The 17,769-nt window shown below is 43.4% G+C and overlaps 1 protein-coding gene across 5 annotated transcripts in view; it reads right to left on the reverse strand.

The window, feature by feature from the left end:
* LOC143430216 (E3 ubiquitin-protein ligase Rnf220) overlaps positions 1–17,769 on the reverse strand; it is a 181,856-nt gene that overhangs the window by 134,483 nt on the left and 29,604 nt on the right. For 4 of the 5 annotated variants that reach the window (XM_076906273.1, XM_076906270.1, XM_076906271.1 and 1 more), the window contains one exon: positions 3,761–3,898. The exons of the other annotated variant lie outside the window; for it this stretch is intronic. In XM_076906273.1, the coding sequence (XP_076762388.1) occupies positions 3,761–3,898 (138 nt within the window). The remainder of the gene's footprint in view (positions 1–3,760; positions 3,899–17,769) is intronic. 5 annotated transcript variants of the gene reach the window in all.

A 17,769-nucleotide genomic window follows, 5' to 3' on the forward strand; every position in this document is an offset into this window, starting at 1 on the left:
TGGCCCCTTAATTCTTACACCGCTTAACGAGTGCCCGCAACCATTACCCAGCCGGAACCCGCTATAAAGACATTTTTCTCTCGTTTCTGACGAAAGCCGACATCTTAGCCGCGCGTAAGCGCTACAATAAAAATCAATGCTCGCCTCTGGTCATCGTCTCTCCATTATTTAGCATTCGTTCACTTCAGTGATTTTTAGCCATCAACAGAAATGAATTTGTTAGAAATTTTGATCCTCAGCTGAAGACAATATTTGGACAATTGTAGATAGTTGCATTTCAAAATAGCTGATTCGTTCGCTCGAGCAATTTTCAACTATCAACAGAAATGAATTTGTTAGAAATTTTGATCTTCGGATGAAGATAATATTTGGGTAATTGTAGATAGTTGCATTTCAAAATAGCTGATTTGTTCGCTCGAGCAATTTTCAACTATCAACAGAAATGAATTTGTTAGAAATTTTGTCCCTCAGCTGAAGATAATATTTGGGTAATTGTAGATAACCGTATTTTAAAATAGCTGACTCATGACATATTTAATTAATCATTAATAACTGAAGGTGGCATTTTTTATATGTTTAGAGGGTCCTTTCGCAACCCATCAGTTCGAAATTCTAAAACAAGACGAAGAAGAAAAAAACAAGATCTGCGTGTGTGATAAAACTTGGAACAGTACATTGCAATGGAAGCTTAAAACGTGAGATACCTAACGTATGCAATATCACGAATTGGCAACGAAACGGTGACAAAACTTGAACCAGTGTATTGCAATCGAAAAGGAAGTTTAAAGCGTGAAATAGCTAACGTATGTAAAATCACGAATTGTCAACGAAACGGTCACAAAACTTGAACCAGTGCATTGCAATTGAAAAGGAAGTTTAAAGCGTGAGGTATCTAACGTATGTAATATCACGAATTGGCAACGAAACGGTCACAACACTTGAACCAGTGCATTGCAATCGAAAAGGAAGTTTAAAGCGTGAAATAGCTAACGTACGTAATATCACGAATTGGCAACGGAACGGTCACGAAACTAGAACCAATGCATTGCAATCGAAAAGGAAGTTTAAAGCGTGAGACAGATAACGGATTATTCGTGATATCACGAATTGGCAGCGGAACGGTGTTCGTTAAATGCGTAATTGCATTAAACAAAGAAGAGGAGCTAGAAGGAGGCAGAAATTTCTGCCTTGTATTGTCAACGCTTTTAGTTTGCCCGGGCGAGCTCGAAATTGTGGAAAAATCGTTTGAACCTCCCCGACGGGCACGGACGAGGACCGAGAAAAAAAATCAGTGACGATCTTCGTCGGCTGGTGGTGGTGTCGAGGGTGTGGGGGATATGGCCAGAGGGGTCCTCTCGTAGTAGCAAAGGCAGAAAGAACGGAATTTAATTAAGTAGAATTACTGTCGCGCGAAGAGGCGAGAAGCAAACGGGACGCGGAGAGGACCACGGAGGGGGATGAGAGGATTTTGGGCGAAAAGCTGGCGATGCAAGACGTTACATGGCTACGCGGGCCAGAACGAAGAGAGAGAGGGACCAGTATAATGATCACATCCACCCTCTGGTAAAAACGTAGTAATAGAAAGTAAACGAATTCAAGCGGAGCGGAAGCTTCTTTTTTTCTGCTTTAATCCTGCGCCTCTGGACGTGGTCAAAAGTGTTCGAAGAGCGGCGATAACTTACACTCGAGGCGAGAGAAATGCAATGATGACACTGATTCGAATGTTCGCAGGAAATGTACGTATTTATATCAGAAACCCCCTCAAGGTGTGTCTACTATGGTGTATACACATGTGCAGGTAGAAACGAGAGAGGAGACTAAATAGGATCGCTGGAATTACCCTCTCCGTCTCAACTAGAGTGTAACCGGGGACATCCGCGCGTTCATCCCCGAGGATCCATGCAATCACGCGGAACGACCATTTACGGCTCGCGTTTATGAAAAATAATATCACCGTTCCGGTAAGATCCTCAGCGTCGTTTCGCTGGCACCGCGATCGAGGAGTGTAGAACAGCCAAGGACCCGAGTTACTCTTCCCAACCTCGAAATTTCGCCTCTCCTAGTTCGCTCGTGTATGCATCTCTGCGCGTCACAATCGAATGCATAATTTAGAAGCTCTCTCTCTCTCTTTCTTTTGGAAAGTTTCTCTATGGTGGAGACTGTACGTTTCTAGCAGAAAATCGAATTTTTCTAGCCTCTGTATCAAGCACAAGAAGATATCAAAAAGATTATTTTAGTTGAAAACGAAACGTTGGATTTTTGGGCTACTTTGTTACAAGTTTTGTACAAATGTTTGTATGTATATCGTAGTTTCGATTAGAGAGAGAAATTAGTGGAATTTTCTTGCTGTTCGCAGGTGCTCGTAGTCTAATGTGTGTACACATACTGTACGTTAACCAGCATTAACCAGCCTGGACTTTGGGTGACGAAAACGTAAGAAGATTATTTTAGTTGAAAACGAAACGTTGGATTTTTGGGCTACTTTGTTACAAGTTTTGTACAAATGTTTGTATGTATATTGTAGTTTCGATTAGAGAGAGAAATTAGTGGAATTTTCTTGCTGTTCGCAGGTGCTCGTAGTCTAATGTGTGTACACATACTGTACGTTAACCAGCATTAACTAACTTGGACTTTGGGTGACGAAAACGCAAGAAGATATCAAAAAGATTATTTTAGTTGAAAACGAAACGTTGGATTTTTGAGCCACTTTGTTACAAGTCTTGTGCAGATACCTTGTATGTATATTATAGTTTGGATCAGAGAGAGAAATTAGTGGAATTTTCTTGCTGTTCGCAGGTGCTTGAGGTCTAATGCGTGTACACATACTGTACGTTAACCAGCATTAACCAACCTGACTTCGGGTGACGAAAACGCAAGCTCGTTCGCGATTGGTCCGGTTAGATTTGTAGACACGAAGATGAGCATAGCTCGTAGGCTTAGACTGTGCAAACGCGCAAGTCGATCTTGTAGCTGGATTTCGAGGATCGATGGCTGCTGGCCCTAAGCGTGGGTAATTGTGGAAATGAACACTGTAATCGATATTCTAATTCCGACTTGTCGACGAGACGACTCTGATTCTAGACGAAACCTTCGATCGTTCGCACGTGGAACGAAATCTCGTGTTAAATCGAATTTGCAGCAAGATAGAGCAATATCGCGGACATTGATGCTAAATTTTTGGTCGATCTTGCAACACCTTGCCGCCAATTTACCCTACCGATCAAACATTGTTAATCCCACTATACATCAACACTCTGAAACGTTAGAATTTGACGACGCAACGGATCAACGTGATTTGTTGATTCAAGGATGCGCAACGAATGCATCGCTGTCATACAGCGATCAAATTGCCTCAATATCTGCTCGAATGCCCCTAACGCGCGTTAGTAAACAACTTTCGCATTCCCAACAAACCAAACTATGGTTAATCACAAGTTCTGTTAGAAACACGATATGTACATTTAGTTAGTCTCAGATAGAACGCTGCCTCAAACATACTCCAGGACCACTGTAAAGTAGTTAAGAAGAAAAAAGGCACCCGATGATCCAACAGCGTGTGCTGAAAAAGAAACAAACAAGCAACACGCGCAGTGTACGCAACGACGAAACAAATTTGCGAGACGGCAATTAAACCTGTTTCGAGCACGAACAGTGGTGAATGGGCACGAGTGCTCGCGAGAAGAGTTGCACAGTGGAAGAGACCAGTTCTATCTGAGACCTAGATGTGAGTAGCGGTAATGAAGATGGCTGGTGGGCCTACCTTGGTCGAATACAAGGCAGCGGGTGGTCTTGGCAGCGAGTCCCGGGGGCAGAGCGAACCTGTAGGCCGGGCCCAGCGACAGCCCTAACCCCAGCCCAAGCGCCTCCGCGCCGCATCGGCCCCCGAACACAGGCCCCACTAGAATCACCCACATAACAACGGTCATCAGTCATCGTCATCATCTTCAATCACATATTACAGATTACATTAGACATTTACATATACAGAGACTACATGCAAACTGTTTTTTTTTTTTGTTTTTTTCATTAGCACGCTACTGTACGCTGAGGAGCGTACAAGAAGAGGACCGTGTCAGAGGACAGTTTCGAGAGATTCCATATGAAATATGGCGGCCTTCAGACTTTAGGCAGTAGAGGGACAGCACTGTCTACAGTTTCCTGAAAGTACCCATCCTTTCGAATATATAGAAGTTCTGACCTGTCTCTAATATCCCTTCGAGAGATTCCATATGAAATATGGCGGCCTTCAGACTTTAGTCAGTAGAGGGACAGCACTGTCTACAGTTTCCTGAAAGTACCCATCCTTTCGAATATATAGAAGTTCTGACCTGTCTCTAATATCCCTTCGAGAGATTCCATATCAAATGTGGTGGCATTTTACTCTCGTCATTAGAGGGACAGCACTGTCTACAGTCTCCTGAAAGTACCCCATCCTTTTCAATATATAGAAGTTCTGAACTGTCTCTAATATCTCAGCGTCTAAGGCAGGGCCTGATGAGTCCACTAACAGGCCCAGGACGAAACGTTCTTCCCCTATATTTTCTTTCTTTCTTTTCTCTTCTATTCTACAGCAAGCTCTGCCGCTTCAGAAGTGTATTTTCGATGATAGGCAATGAATTGCTTAGTATCGAACGAATTTTTAGGATAATTGTTGTAATGAGAGACTAGAGACAATCGTGAGCCTTATTTTTTTTTTATCCGTGAGGATTAAGGTCGAGTGATTTCGACTCGGTTGAATGGGACCAGCGCGTCGACTTTGACGTAACAGTGAAACGATTATTGATATATTACCAGATGTAATATAGATATTAAATACGTTCTCAGTAACAATTCGCGAAGGACTATATTGGTTCTTTGCATCGAGTCAGCACGTGCCAGGCGGTTGATTACGAAAGACCCTCTCTGTGATCCGAGGCAACCCTACAATTGGAATTCATATACGTCGAATTAAAGCCACGATTAATGCTTGCGAGTTTTCGTTTGTTAATAACGCGTGCAATTTTGCTCTTCTTTGACAGTGTCGTAATAAATAATCAGTCACTCGCCAATGGGTAATTACTTACGCGATGCAACGAAACACAGGTCAGAACCAAGATCGTCAACCACCTCGCGTACTTATTTCACGATCGAAGCTTTCTTCTATCCACCCTCGCGAGAAGAAGGCACGAGAATTTTGGTCTTCTTTGACAGTGTCGTAATAAATAATCAGACACTCGCCAATGGGTAATTACTTACGCAATGCAACGAAACACAGGTCAGAATCAAGGTCGTCAACCCCCTCGCGTACTTATTTCACGATCGAAGCTTTCTTCTGTCCACCCTCGCGAGAAGAAGGCACGAAAATTTTGGTCTTCTTTGACAGTGTCGTAATAAATAATCAGACACTCGCCAATGGGTAATTACTTACGCGATGCAACGAAAGACAGGTCAGAATCAAGGTCGTCAACCCCCTCGCGTACTTATTTCACGATCGAAGCTTTCTTCTATCCACCCTCGCGAGAAGAAGGCACGAGAATTGATGAGAAACGAAGAGAAATAAGAGCGGTGAAGAGGGCGAGAAAAGAAGACTCAGCTCGCGTCGCGTCTAAGCCACAATCTAAATTCATGTCCAGGGAGGGGTAGGTAAAATGCAGCGAGCATAATGCGAGGGTCTTAACGCACTCTCATGAATTCATCCTTTGAGATGTAGAACGCGAGCCGCTCTTTACCTTGGCCACCCCCTCTCGAGGACTTTTTGACTTTGGTAGCTTACACGCTGATTAAGACACCCGATACAATTAGGCTGCGAGAGGAACCTCAAAGACGGCTCTCTTTACCCATCTCGCCCATCCCTAGTCAGTCGAGACGAACGTTTAACGACCGTGTTACCAACGAGAAAAAGCTCTCCTTTCGAGCCCAACAAATTTACGGGAGAATCCACCAGAAAACGTTGCCCTCCTGCTTTAAAGAATATTTATCTCGCGCGAAAGAACGTTGCTCTCGTTTATACTTATTCTCGCGCGGCTAGAACAACGAGCCACGTCGAGGGGACATCGATCTCGAAGAGATCTTTTTCGAGAAACATCTCGAGCTCCTCTCTGTTGTCTCGTCCTCGTGCATTTTTCTCATAAGAAAAATCGTAAGCACACGCGTGGAAATCGTTGAACGTCCTCTCTCGGGCGAGGCGGACAGACAGGCTGATACAGGGTGTCAGAAATAGCCGGGGCGCACGGTGGGTAGGGTAGGAGAGCTCGTCGACTAACAGTGCAAACAGGCAAGGAACAACGTCAGTCGTTGCGTTGAGGCTAAAGCAGCGAGTCTCGCTTTCTCGATGAATTATTCAAGGTTCTTGATCCGGTCTCTCAACCGTATAAACCGACAGACGGATTCCCGTCCTCTCAATCGACCAGCTACCGATTTTTTCTTCCTTTTTTCTTCCCTCCACCGGAGAGATCCCCGCAGCCCCCCTTCTCCACCCTGTCCCCCCATCCTGGCTGTTCTCTCTCCCTTCTTGCGAGCATGTCGGCCAGATTAAGATCGCAGGATCGACTGTCAGCTGCTGTGATCGCGATGCGCAACAATCGCACGCTTCAGAATCGTTTCGTGCTCCATGTTAGGCAATCCTCTGTTTCCCGTTGCTCTATCCCCGTCTCTGTTCCATCCACGGTTCTTCGTGCCTCTTTCATTCAAGCGATACCCTCTCGATTCTCGTCGATCCGCGAGCAATCATCGATACGGGTCCACAGTTGCGAGTTAATCGAACGACATTCGTTCTGTCCAGAAGATATCCACGGAATGCATTAATCTGTGATGTCCTACCTGGAACGATCGCAGCGCGCCACGCGAGCGTTTGCCTCGCGTTTAAGTTCGCACGATCCAGCAGGAAGTTCTGATGTTTCTCGAACAAATCGTGGATTTGAAGGAGCAGAAAGGGTGGAGAAGAATTCCACGACATTCGTTCTGTCCAGAAGATATCCACGGAATGCATTAATCTGTGATGTCCTACCTCGAACGATCGCAGCGCGCCACGCGAGCGTTTGCCTCGCGTTTAAGTTCGCACGATCCAGCAGGAAGTTCCGATGTTTCTCGAACAAATCGTGGATTTGAAGGAGCAGAAAGGGTGGAGAAGAATTCCACGACATTCGTTCTGTCCAGAAGATATCCACGGAATGCATTAATCTGTGATGTCCTACCTCGAACGATCGCAGCGCGCCATGCGAGCGTTTGCCTCGCGTTTAAGTTCGTACGATCCAGCAGGAAGTTCTGATGTTTCTCGAACAAATCGTGGATTTGAAGGAGCAGAAAGGGTGGAGAAGAATTCCTTGGTGGCGTTGAGAGGCACGAAGGACACGATGCGCACGTCCTGCAGATGCAACGCGGCACGCAGAGGTTAACGCGTGTACGAAAAGTATGCGGTCGTTCTTTCGCAAGAACGAGCAACGCGGGGAAGAGGTAGCGCGAGGGACGAGACGCGCAGACTGGTAACGGAGAGTGGATTGTGTTGCGGCAAGTTAGCCGGCTCGATTCCCGCCGTGAGACCTTGTCATCCAACACTAACGGTACGATATCGAAACGAAGAAACGTAGAAACGGATGAACGGGACAACGATAGCGGCGAACGAAGAAGGACGAGGCGTTGTGTCTGATTTCAATGCGGCGTAGGAAATTTTATCGAGTACCAAGTGTACACTCGCTAAAGACACAGATGTACGATCCAGATTCTTCGTTACGTATTTTACATTTAAGTATCCTTCGTATAGATCCTCGATTTTTATGTCATACAATTTTTAAGGTAAAACGAATGGTATTCTTGATTAAATTCGCGTCTAATGTTTATGCAGGTTATGGTAAAGGGAATGGCTGCGAATCGAGTCGAGTGTGATTTCGTTAGACGGCGAATCGCATCTGATTTAAGCGTGAAACGTTCCATTTTAACCTGGATACAAGCCTCCTGATACGTACGCGGAGAAACGTGCGAATCCTCCGGAATTTCGCCTATTCGTGTTGAACGCAGGTTGGCACGGGAACAGAGCGGCGCGGTGACGAAAGGTATTTCGTATCTACGATCGGTACGAGGCCGTGCAGAACGATCGAACGAAGAATGGAAAGGCGGACGCGAGCCATCGAGGCTGCTCGATGATAATCGACGCCGATTTTCACTGTAACAGCCGGCGTGTATCGATTGTGGAAAGACTAATGGCCAGCGTGGTTAACCGTATTATCCCACGGCGGAAGTCCGCCAGTTCAAACGGGGACATAAATAGCGGCGGTTCCCGAATCGTCTGTTTCAATATTAGTTTAACAATCACGACCGTAGAATCCGACACGAGCCGTCCTGCTTGTATATACTTATTAGCACTGGCAAGATACGCGCGCCAGTGTGCACGGGTGGACCTGAAAAATTTACTGGGGGCCATCGAATTGCTTGGTAATTGTTATACCATCCGCGGGGCAACAATTATCGCGCTCGAACACATTTTGCTGCGACGCGTTGCTTAAATAGTGGGAAAGTAATTCGCAGAATTTGCGAGATATCGAAAACGAACGTTACCACATGTATATTTGCTTTTATTGTACTTTTGTACTACGAGTGATCAGTTACCCTACCAATAGAAGATCTAATGGATTCACTTTCAGCTTCTTTTTTTTATATGAATCTAAAGCAATTGTTGCATGATAATTATCTCAAATGACGCGACGGATGACAGTGCACAATGCCACAGTATTAAGGTATAAAAACTTGATCAATATTTATAGTGTAATGTTATTTAAATAATTTCATAAGCGAAGGAAATGCGTGAAGCATATCCTCTCCGTAGTAGGTTTTGGTTTTGTTTATAGGGTACACGTAGACGGATTCTTTATTAATTTTACAACTTTTTCATAAAGCAACGAGACACAAGGATCTGATGTACTCGCGCATAGTTTAGTGGATATCGACGGTGGTATCCCTTGCTACCCTTGCTCCACGACGATGCCCAACCTTTCATCCATCCCCACTTTCTACCGCGGTGGTTTCTTTCTGGTCAGCCAGTTTTCACCGTTTTTCATAGAAATTCCAGAGATTTCTTTCGGCCTCGGAAGTTTTAGCAGAAACCGTGGCGGCTGGATCGGCGATCGGGCGAAAGTAAGAGAGTTGGCGGAAGATGGGCCAAAGTTTCTCAGGGCGTTCAAGTTTCACGGTGGTTGATATTTCATACAGAAGAGTGCGCGCAACCTGGTACCCCTTTTCGTTCCGTCGACCCGTCCAATACCTAACGTCACCTATATTGTTCGCGTATTATTACTACGTATCCTCCATTGGTGTACACACCCCATTGAGTAAACTGTGGTTTCGCGTCCGGTTCGAACCGTCCGACCGTAAAGTCCTTCCTTAGACAGCCCTCCACCTTTCAGCGTCAGCGTTTGACAGAATTACTGATAATACTTAAATGTCTAATTCGATTTCAAGTGTCGATGTAACAGGTTTTTAGAAAAGAAGATAACTCAAGAGAAACGTATTATCACGAAGTTTAGAAAATTTCAGTGAGAAAGTATCCTTGGAACATCTGCACCCCTCCGCGCGGTTTTTACTTTTTAAACAGAGTTGGATCGCATATAAGATTCAAAAAATGACGAGTAAATGTCTATTTCTATTTCAAGTGTCGATATAACGGGTACTTAGAAAAGAAGATAACTCAAGAGAAACGTATTATTACGAAGTTTAGAAAATTTCAGTGAGAAAGTATCCTCGAAACATCCGCGTCCCTTCGTGCGGTTTTTGCTTTTTAAACAGAGTTGCATCGTATATAAGATCCAAAAAAACCACGATTAAATACCTATTTCCATCTTAAGCGTCGATATAACGGGTATTTAAAAAAGAAGGTAACTTTAGAGAAACTTAAGGTTCCGTAGTTCAAAAAATTCCAGTAAGAAAGTATCCTCGAAACATCCGCGCCCCTTCGTGCGGTTTTTGCTTTTTAAACAGAGTTGCATCGCATATAAGATCCAAAGAACGACGATTAAATACCTATTTTCATTTGAAACATCGATATAACGGGTACTTAGAAAAGAAGATAACTCAAGAGAAACTTAATGATCCGTAGTTTAGAAAATTCCAGTGAGAAAGTATCCTCGAAACGTCCGCGCCCCTCCACGCAGTTTCTACCTTTCAAACCCAGTTGGCTCGCACACAGGATCCAAAGAGAAACGAGAAATGGCGAACCAAAATAATGGCAGATATCCAGCATATTACGTTCCGAAAGGTGTGAATTTAATTAAAGGAAATAGGACGAGGCAGACGAGAGAGGCCGTTTTTAGCCGGCGAAGAGAGAGTTAAGTAATCATTAGCGTCGAGCGGTTGCTTCGCGAAGGATCTCGCAGGATCGTAGAGAGGGCGCGAGGGGTAGCCCATGGGACAGCTCGTAAAGTAAGTGGGCTGGGTGTCGCTGGGACAGTTGGAGGAAATACAGGCGAAGTCAAACACAAGCCGCCTGTGTCCTCTTTTGCATTAAACGCGAATTCCGTGGCGAACGATTAAGACCTAAGAGAAACCGCTTGTCCGAGCCACCGCTGGCTCCCGTGCCCCAGCAACGAATGAATGTCCTTATTGTCCCACCGTGAGAACTCCAGGCACGCGCTTCTCGCCGAGCACGTGAATTCGATATAATTAAATAAATTATACCAGGCCAGCGGCGAGCTTGTCCAACGATCCTCTCTGACCGTTCTCCGCTATACAGGGTGAGCCTCGTCAGATTCGAACCTAAGATATACCATTTAATTAGCCTTGCACGCGTCGATGATCTTTCGAATTCTTCTCAATACGCGACATTCATGCGCGTGCTCTTTTTGCGGTTTACCTTGGATAATTAACGTTTATGCGATGAGTTTGAGATGTTCATCGAGGCAATGAATTGAATCACGCGATCGACACGAGTGGTTACTAATGATAAAAAAAATTATTGACGTTAGTGTCGTTGGAAAAAATGTGCCACGATATCGCGTTACCTTCCCTTTTAACTCGTGTCGCTTTCAGCATTTACGTGCAACAAACTACTGCTAAAACCTGACGGAGATCGTGGGACCAAAAAATCGTGGAACGGGTAACTCGAGAGGTGAAACCGTATTGCATACCGTTGGCGACCGTCGCGTCGTTGCGAGGAACTTTCTTATGTCATTCGTGGACGATTCGAGAGTCTCTTTGTTACGGAATATTCTTCGTTCACGTATTCAACGAACGCGTGGATCAAGTTCGAATTATTTCTGAAAGAAATATAGAAATTGACGAAATAAACGTCGAAGCAGATATTAGCTTATTGGAGCGAACAAGTTGGTAGAAATGCTGAGCTTTATCGGAGATCTCGCGCAAAATGGTAGAGAACAAGCTGTCTACTAATGCTCGTGTAATCCCATAAGCGGTATAAGTCCCGATGACTGGTCGGAATAATACCGATAGGCCGTCCCACCCTCTTCGTCCTGCACGGCTGTATCCTCTTTTCCACCGTCCCGTAACACGCAACCCTTCCTACCGGAGCTTACCATCCCGTGACTACCTACATGTGTAACTTACAAAACGACAACCTACCGGCATACGAACGCTTTTTACCGACAACCAAACGTTAAGAAGCTAACAGATCGCGTTTTAATAAAAACGTGACCAGTTAGAGGCATGCTTGATATACAAAATTTAATATATAAAATAACGACAGGTACAAATACAATTTTTTAACCGTGCTCAGAGCACATCTGACTTGAAACGAACCTATATATGTAACTTACAAAATGACAACCGCTATACGAACGCTTTTTATCGACATCCAAACGTTAAGAAGAAAACGTGACCAACTAGGAGGTACGCTTGATATACAAAATTTAATATATAAAATAACGATAGGTATAAATACAATTTTTTAACCGTGCTCAGAGCACATCTAACTTGAAACGAACCTATATATGTAACTTACAAAACGACAACCGCTATACGAACGCTTTTTATCGACATCCAAACGTTAAGAAGAAAACGTGACCAACTAAGAGGCACGCTTGATATACAAAATTTAATATATAAAATAACGATAGGTACAAATGTAATTTTTTAACCGTGCTCAGAGCACATCTGACTTGAAACGAACGCTTTTTACCAACATCCAAACGTTAAGAAGCTAACAGATCGCGTTTTTATAAGAACGTGACCAGTTAGAGGCATACTTGATATATAAAATTTGATATATAAAATAACGACAGGTACAAATACAATTTTTTAACCGTGCTGAGAGTTCATCTGACTTGAAACGAACCTACATATGTAACTTACAAAACGTCAACCGACATCCAAACATTAAGAAGCTAACAGATCACGTTTTAATAAAAACCTGACCACCTAGAGGCACTTGAATTTAATACATAAAATAACGACAAGTAGAAGTACAATTTTTTAACTATGTTCAGAACACATCTGACTCGAAACGAACCTACACGTGTAATTTACAAAATGACAACCACTATACGAACGCTTTTTACTGACATCCAAACGTTAAGAAGCTAACAGATCGCGTTTTAATAAAAGCCTGACCACCTAGAAGCACTTGAATTTAATATATAAAATAACGACAAGTATAAATACAATTTTTTAACCGTGCCAGAGCGCATCTGACTCGAAACGGACCTACATGTGTAACTTACAAAGCAAGAAACCAACAGATCGCGTTTCAATAAAAACGTGACCACCTAGAGCCCCGCTTAATACATAAAATTTAATATATAAAATAACGACGACTGCAGATACAATTTTCTAACCGTGCTAAGAGCACATCTGACTCGAAACGGCGTCGTTACCTTCGAGAGAACTGAAAACCGCGGTTAGGCTGCTTAAAATCTCGTCGCTCGACGGCAAAGCGCACGGACGAGCGATTTCTTCTTTACACCCACCAGAGAGGGGGGCAGTAAGGATGCTCTTTTTCTACTTTAACGAGGATTCCCGGCTATTAAACACTCGCTTGAACGTAGTAAGTACATACAACCCTCTTTCCGCTCTCGAGCGAGCCTCGCTGCGCGGGTATTCGCTTTAGCGGCGGTGCGGGGGAATCCGATGCGAGGATCTTTTCCCTGTAATTAATTTAAGAGGGCTCGGGACCGAGGTACCTCTTCGCAGGCAACGTCTGACTAGACATCCGCCTGCGAGTCTCGCAGCATCTCGCGGACCACCGAAGAGGACGAAAGAGGGTCGCGCGCTCTTTTCCTACGGGCTAGTTTCCTCCACGGTTGCCTCGTTTCATCCAGGCACTTGTTGTTAAGACCACGGGGTGTGGGAAAACGATCAGTCGAGAGAGACGCGGGTTCGAGCGCGTGCAAAGTCGCTCCACGGCTCGAGGTCACGGTCGATCGTCAAGTTTCTCGTGACAGCCGAGAGTTTTGTCCTCACTTTCTCTATTGAATGATAATTTCTTGTTTCATTGAGTACCACGCGTGTTGAGCATTTTTTTTCTTTCGATAAAGATCGAACATTGAGCATGTGACGCGTACAAGATTTTTGAGAACGTACTCGCGTTTCGTAGAGTTCTGTCCTCACTTTCTCTATTGAATCATAATTTCTTGTTTCATTGATTACCACGCGTGTTGAGCATTTTTTTTCTTTCGATAAAGATCGAATATTGAGTATGTGATTCGTATAAGATTTTTGAGAACGTACTTGCGTTTCGTAGTGCAATGTAGTCTATTGCGAGATGAAGACTGTATTTTTGGTAAAATCGTCATTTGAAAGCGGGATAATTAAATATTTCACGTGAAATACGTATTCGTCGCTCACTGACAAAAGTCAATTTCGACACTAACGAAAGTTAATTTCGGCTTGGAGGATTAATATTGCACCAACTATAAGTCTCTGATGCATTCGACGACAAAATTAGAATAATTCGTACCTTGCGTCAAAATCACTAAATCCCATTTTTCTCTCACCGTTTAGCGCTCTCAAACATTCGAGTCACCCTTTACAATCTCTATTATATTCTCACTGTAACGATGCATTTTTCCCGATGAATCGACGAATAGCATTGTCGAATACCATTGAAATGAAAAAGGGAATCGTACGGATCGTTTCGATTTAATTATTTAATCAATTGTGTGCAAATGAAAGCAGGAAAATATATACAGAGCGGATTTTATGAGGGGGAGAGAGCCGTGCACGGTAGTTTCCGAGTTGTCGCTGGTTATAAGACGGTGTTAAGCCCGTGTTACCGAAAAGGGAGACGCAAAAAGGAGGAGAACGGGGAGAAAGATCGAGAGAGGAGTCCCAGGTACTCCCAGGAAGCTGGGGTAAAGTAGAGGAGAAAAGGAAGGCATCGCGAACGGGGAGGGGGCGCGTGGTAATCCAAGATTTATCCCTCGCAGACTGTGACAGCGGGACTGGTGCTTCTAGCGCGATTTAAGGGCTACCGGATTCCTCACCGCTTTCGCAACACTGCCACCGATCTGCCGTCGAGCACCAGACCGATGGCCATTCCAGAGAAAAATCGAGACACTGCGAGCAGTAACGAAAGTATTCGAGTCTCTCTTTCCGATCCAAATGCGAATCTTGTATGAGAAAAATGTGAATTATGTGTGAATGTTCAGTAACGAAAGTATTCGAGTCTCTCTTTCCGATCCAAATGCGAATCTTGTGCAAGAAAAACGTGAATCATGTGTGAATCTTCAGTAACGAAAGTATTCGAGTCTTTTTTTTCAATCCAAATGTAAATCTTGTATGAGAAAAATGTGAATCATGTGTGAATCTTCATTAACACTTTGACGCACATTTTTGACCATGCGATCGTTCTCAGATCGATGGCCATTCCAAAGAAAAATGGAGTCACAACGAGCAGTAACGAAAGTATTCGAATCTCTCTTTCCGATTCAAATGCGAATCTTGTATGAGAAAAATGTGAATCATGTGTGAATCTTCATTAATGCTTTGACGCACATTTCTGGCCATGCGATCGCTCTCAGAAGCACATTTTTCTTTTTCCGATTGTTTATGACTGCCAAATGAAATCGGGTGTAAGTTGTACGTTTGGAAGTGAAAATTATCACATTTTGCCACAGTTTTTCCCAGAAAACTTACGACAGCTATGATCGTCATTTGCTCAGCATGTCATTTTTCTATTCCTGAAGCAAATGACGGCTATAACCGTCCTGACGACTATTATTTGCTTATAGGCATTTGCTTTACTAATTGTGTTTACTTAATTCATGAAAAAATACAGAATAAATGGTTCGTCTTCACAGAATCGTTTTTCGACTGTGTGAACTGAAATCGATTAAACTTCTGGTACGACTGTTATAGCAGTCATTTGTCTCTAGATACTCAAATGTTTCAAAGCGAAAAAAAACAACTAATATGCTGTCTGGCATGGTATCACTTTTTTTCTAGATGTGTTATTCAGTAATTGAATAAATATATGTGTTAGTACACTTCGTACTAACGCTGTTTTTTTTTTTTTTTTTTTTTTTATTGATTAAAATATTCATGACGGCTATAACCGTCATTCGCGTACATATCGTCAAGGATCTAACGGCTATAGACGTCATTCACGTCAAAGTGTTAATAGAATCAATCGCTAATCACACGATAAAATAGTTCAGTTCTTTCTTAACGCGAAAAATGCGTATGCTGAGCAAAAATGATCGTGTACAAAAAACGACTAATATGCTGTCTGGCATGCTATCACTCTTTTCCTAGACGCGTTACTCAATAATTTAACAAGTGTATGTATTAGCACACTTCGTACTAACGCTGTTCTTTTTTTATCGATTAAAATATTTACGACGGCTATAACCGTCATTCGCGTACATATCGTCAAAGATCTGACGTCTATAGACGTCATTCACGTCAAAGTGCCAATAGAATGAATCGCTAATCACACGATAAAACAGTTCAGTTCTCGCTCTATGCGAAGAATGCTCGCGTATGCTGAAGAAAAATGATTTTTAATAGAATCAATTGCTAATCACACGATAAAATAGTTCAATTCTTTCTTAATGCGAGAAATGCGTATACTGAAGAAAAATGATCGTGTACACATCGTTGATCGATCGTCTAGTTAATCAAGAGGGACCACGCGCGAAGGGCGAGCGGAGAAGGGCGCGCGGACACTCGATCGAGCGGAAATCCCGGCAGAAGCCGCGCAATTACACGTATTCGTGAATACATCACCGGTGGCGTATAATCTTCTCGAGAAGCGATGAAGCGCGCGACGGAGGCGAGAAGAGGCGCGCGAAGGCGGCTCGAGATGCTGCTAAGAGCCGGAGGCGTGATAAATCGTGACGGTCAATGTGGTAGCCGGCCGATCTCCTCGATTAAAGTAAAATATATGGCAGGCTTTAATTACGAAGAGATTTCGGGACGCGACCGGCCGCGCAAAGTATTATACGCGGCTATAGAAGAGAGAGAGAGAGAGAGAGAGAGGGAGAGAAGAGTCGAGAACGCGAGAACGAGGGTGCGTAAGACGTGGAGGGAGGGAAACACAACGGTGGAGGACGAGAGGTTCTCCACTGGAGGTGGGGAACGGGCCCTCAGGGGGCGACCTCTCAGATGCATTATTCATGGAGTGTGAGAAGATACGATATGATCCAATATGTGCTGCGCCCATACCCGCTAAATGTGCCGAACCTGAGAGCATACCGCGAACAACACGCCCCCCTTAGCCCTCTTCCTAATCTGCTGAAAATTGGCCCGCGAATTTTCGAGTAATTTGCCGCGCGAAGAGGTTACGTCGCGATGGCGATGGGCTTGCTCTTCCTTCTTCCATAGCGGAAGCTCGCGTTGTCGAAGGTAAGAATGTTCGCTGCGAGCGCGATTTTGTCGAGCAATAATTGAACTCCAAGAGAACGTCGAATGTAAGTACCAATTGTGATCTTCTTTATTACAGTGCCATCGTTTGAGTTGTATAGAGTGAATAATCTAATACGTCCTTTTTTTTATGTGTAAATTATATTGAAATAGGTTACGCTTCGAGAGGAGATTGCAAGAGATATTTGTGAATGAGGAAAGGATGAATCGAAAATTGAATCCGTTTGCTGTGCACGCGATTTTGTCGAGCCATAGTCGAACTCCAAGAGAACGTCGAATGTAAGTACCAATTGTGATCTTCTTTATTACAGTGCCATCGTTTGAGTTGTATAGAGTAAATAATCTAATACGTCCTTTTTTTTATGTGTAAATTATATTGAAATAGGTTACGCTTCGAGAGGAGATTGCAAGAGATATTTGTGAATGAGGAAAGGGTGAATCGAAAATTGAATCCGTTTGCTGTGCACACGATTCTGTCGACCTATAGTCGAATTCCAAAAGAACGTCGAACATAACTATCAATTGTGATCTTGTTTATTACAGTACTATCTAACTTTGGCTGTATAGCACAGATAATTTAATGTTTCTTCTTTTTTTTTACGTGTAAATTATATCGAAATAGGTTACGCTTCGAAAAGAGATTGCGTGAGATATTTGTGAATGAGAAAAGGGTGAATCGAAAATTAAATGCATTTGCTGTGCGCGCGATTTTATCGAGCTATAGTCGAACTCCAAGAGAACATCGAACGTAACTACCAATGGTGATCTTATTTATTATAGTGCTATCTATCTTTGGCTGTAAAGCATAGATAATTTAATGTTTCTTTTTTTTTATGTAAATTATATCGAAATAAGTTACGCTTCGAGAGGAGATTATGAGAGATATTTGCGAAGAAGGAAAGGGTGAATCGTTTGCTGTGCATGCGATTTTATCGAGCTATAGTCGAACTCCAAGAGAACATCGAACGTAACTACCAATGGTGATCTTAT

This window comes from Xylocopa sonorina, chromosome 13 (assembly GCF_050948175.1).
Source record: "Xylocopa sonorina isolate GNS202 chromosome 13, iyXylSono1_principal, whole genome shotgun sequence".
In the NCBI taxonomy this organism is placed as follows: domain Eukaryota; kingdom Metazoa; phylum Arthropoda; class Insecta; order Hymenoptera; family Apidae; genus Xylocopa; species Xylocopa sonorina.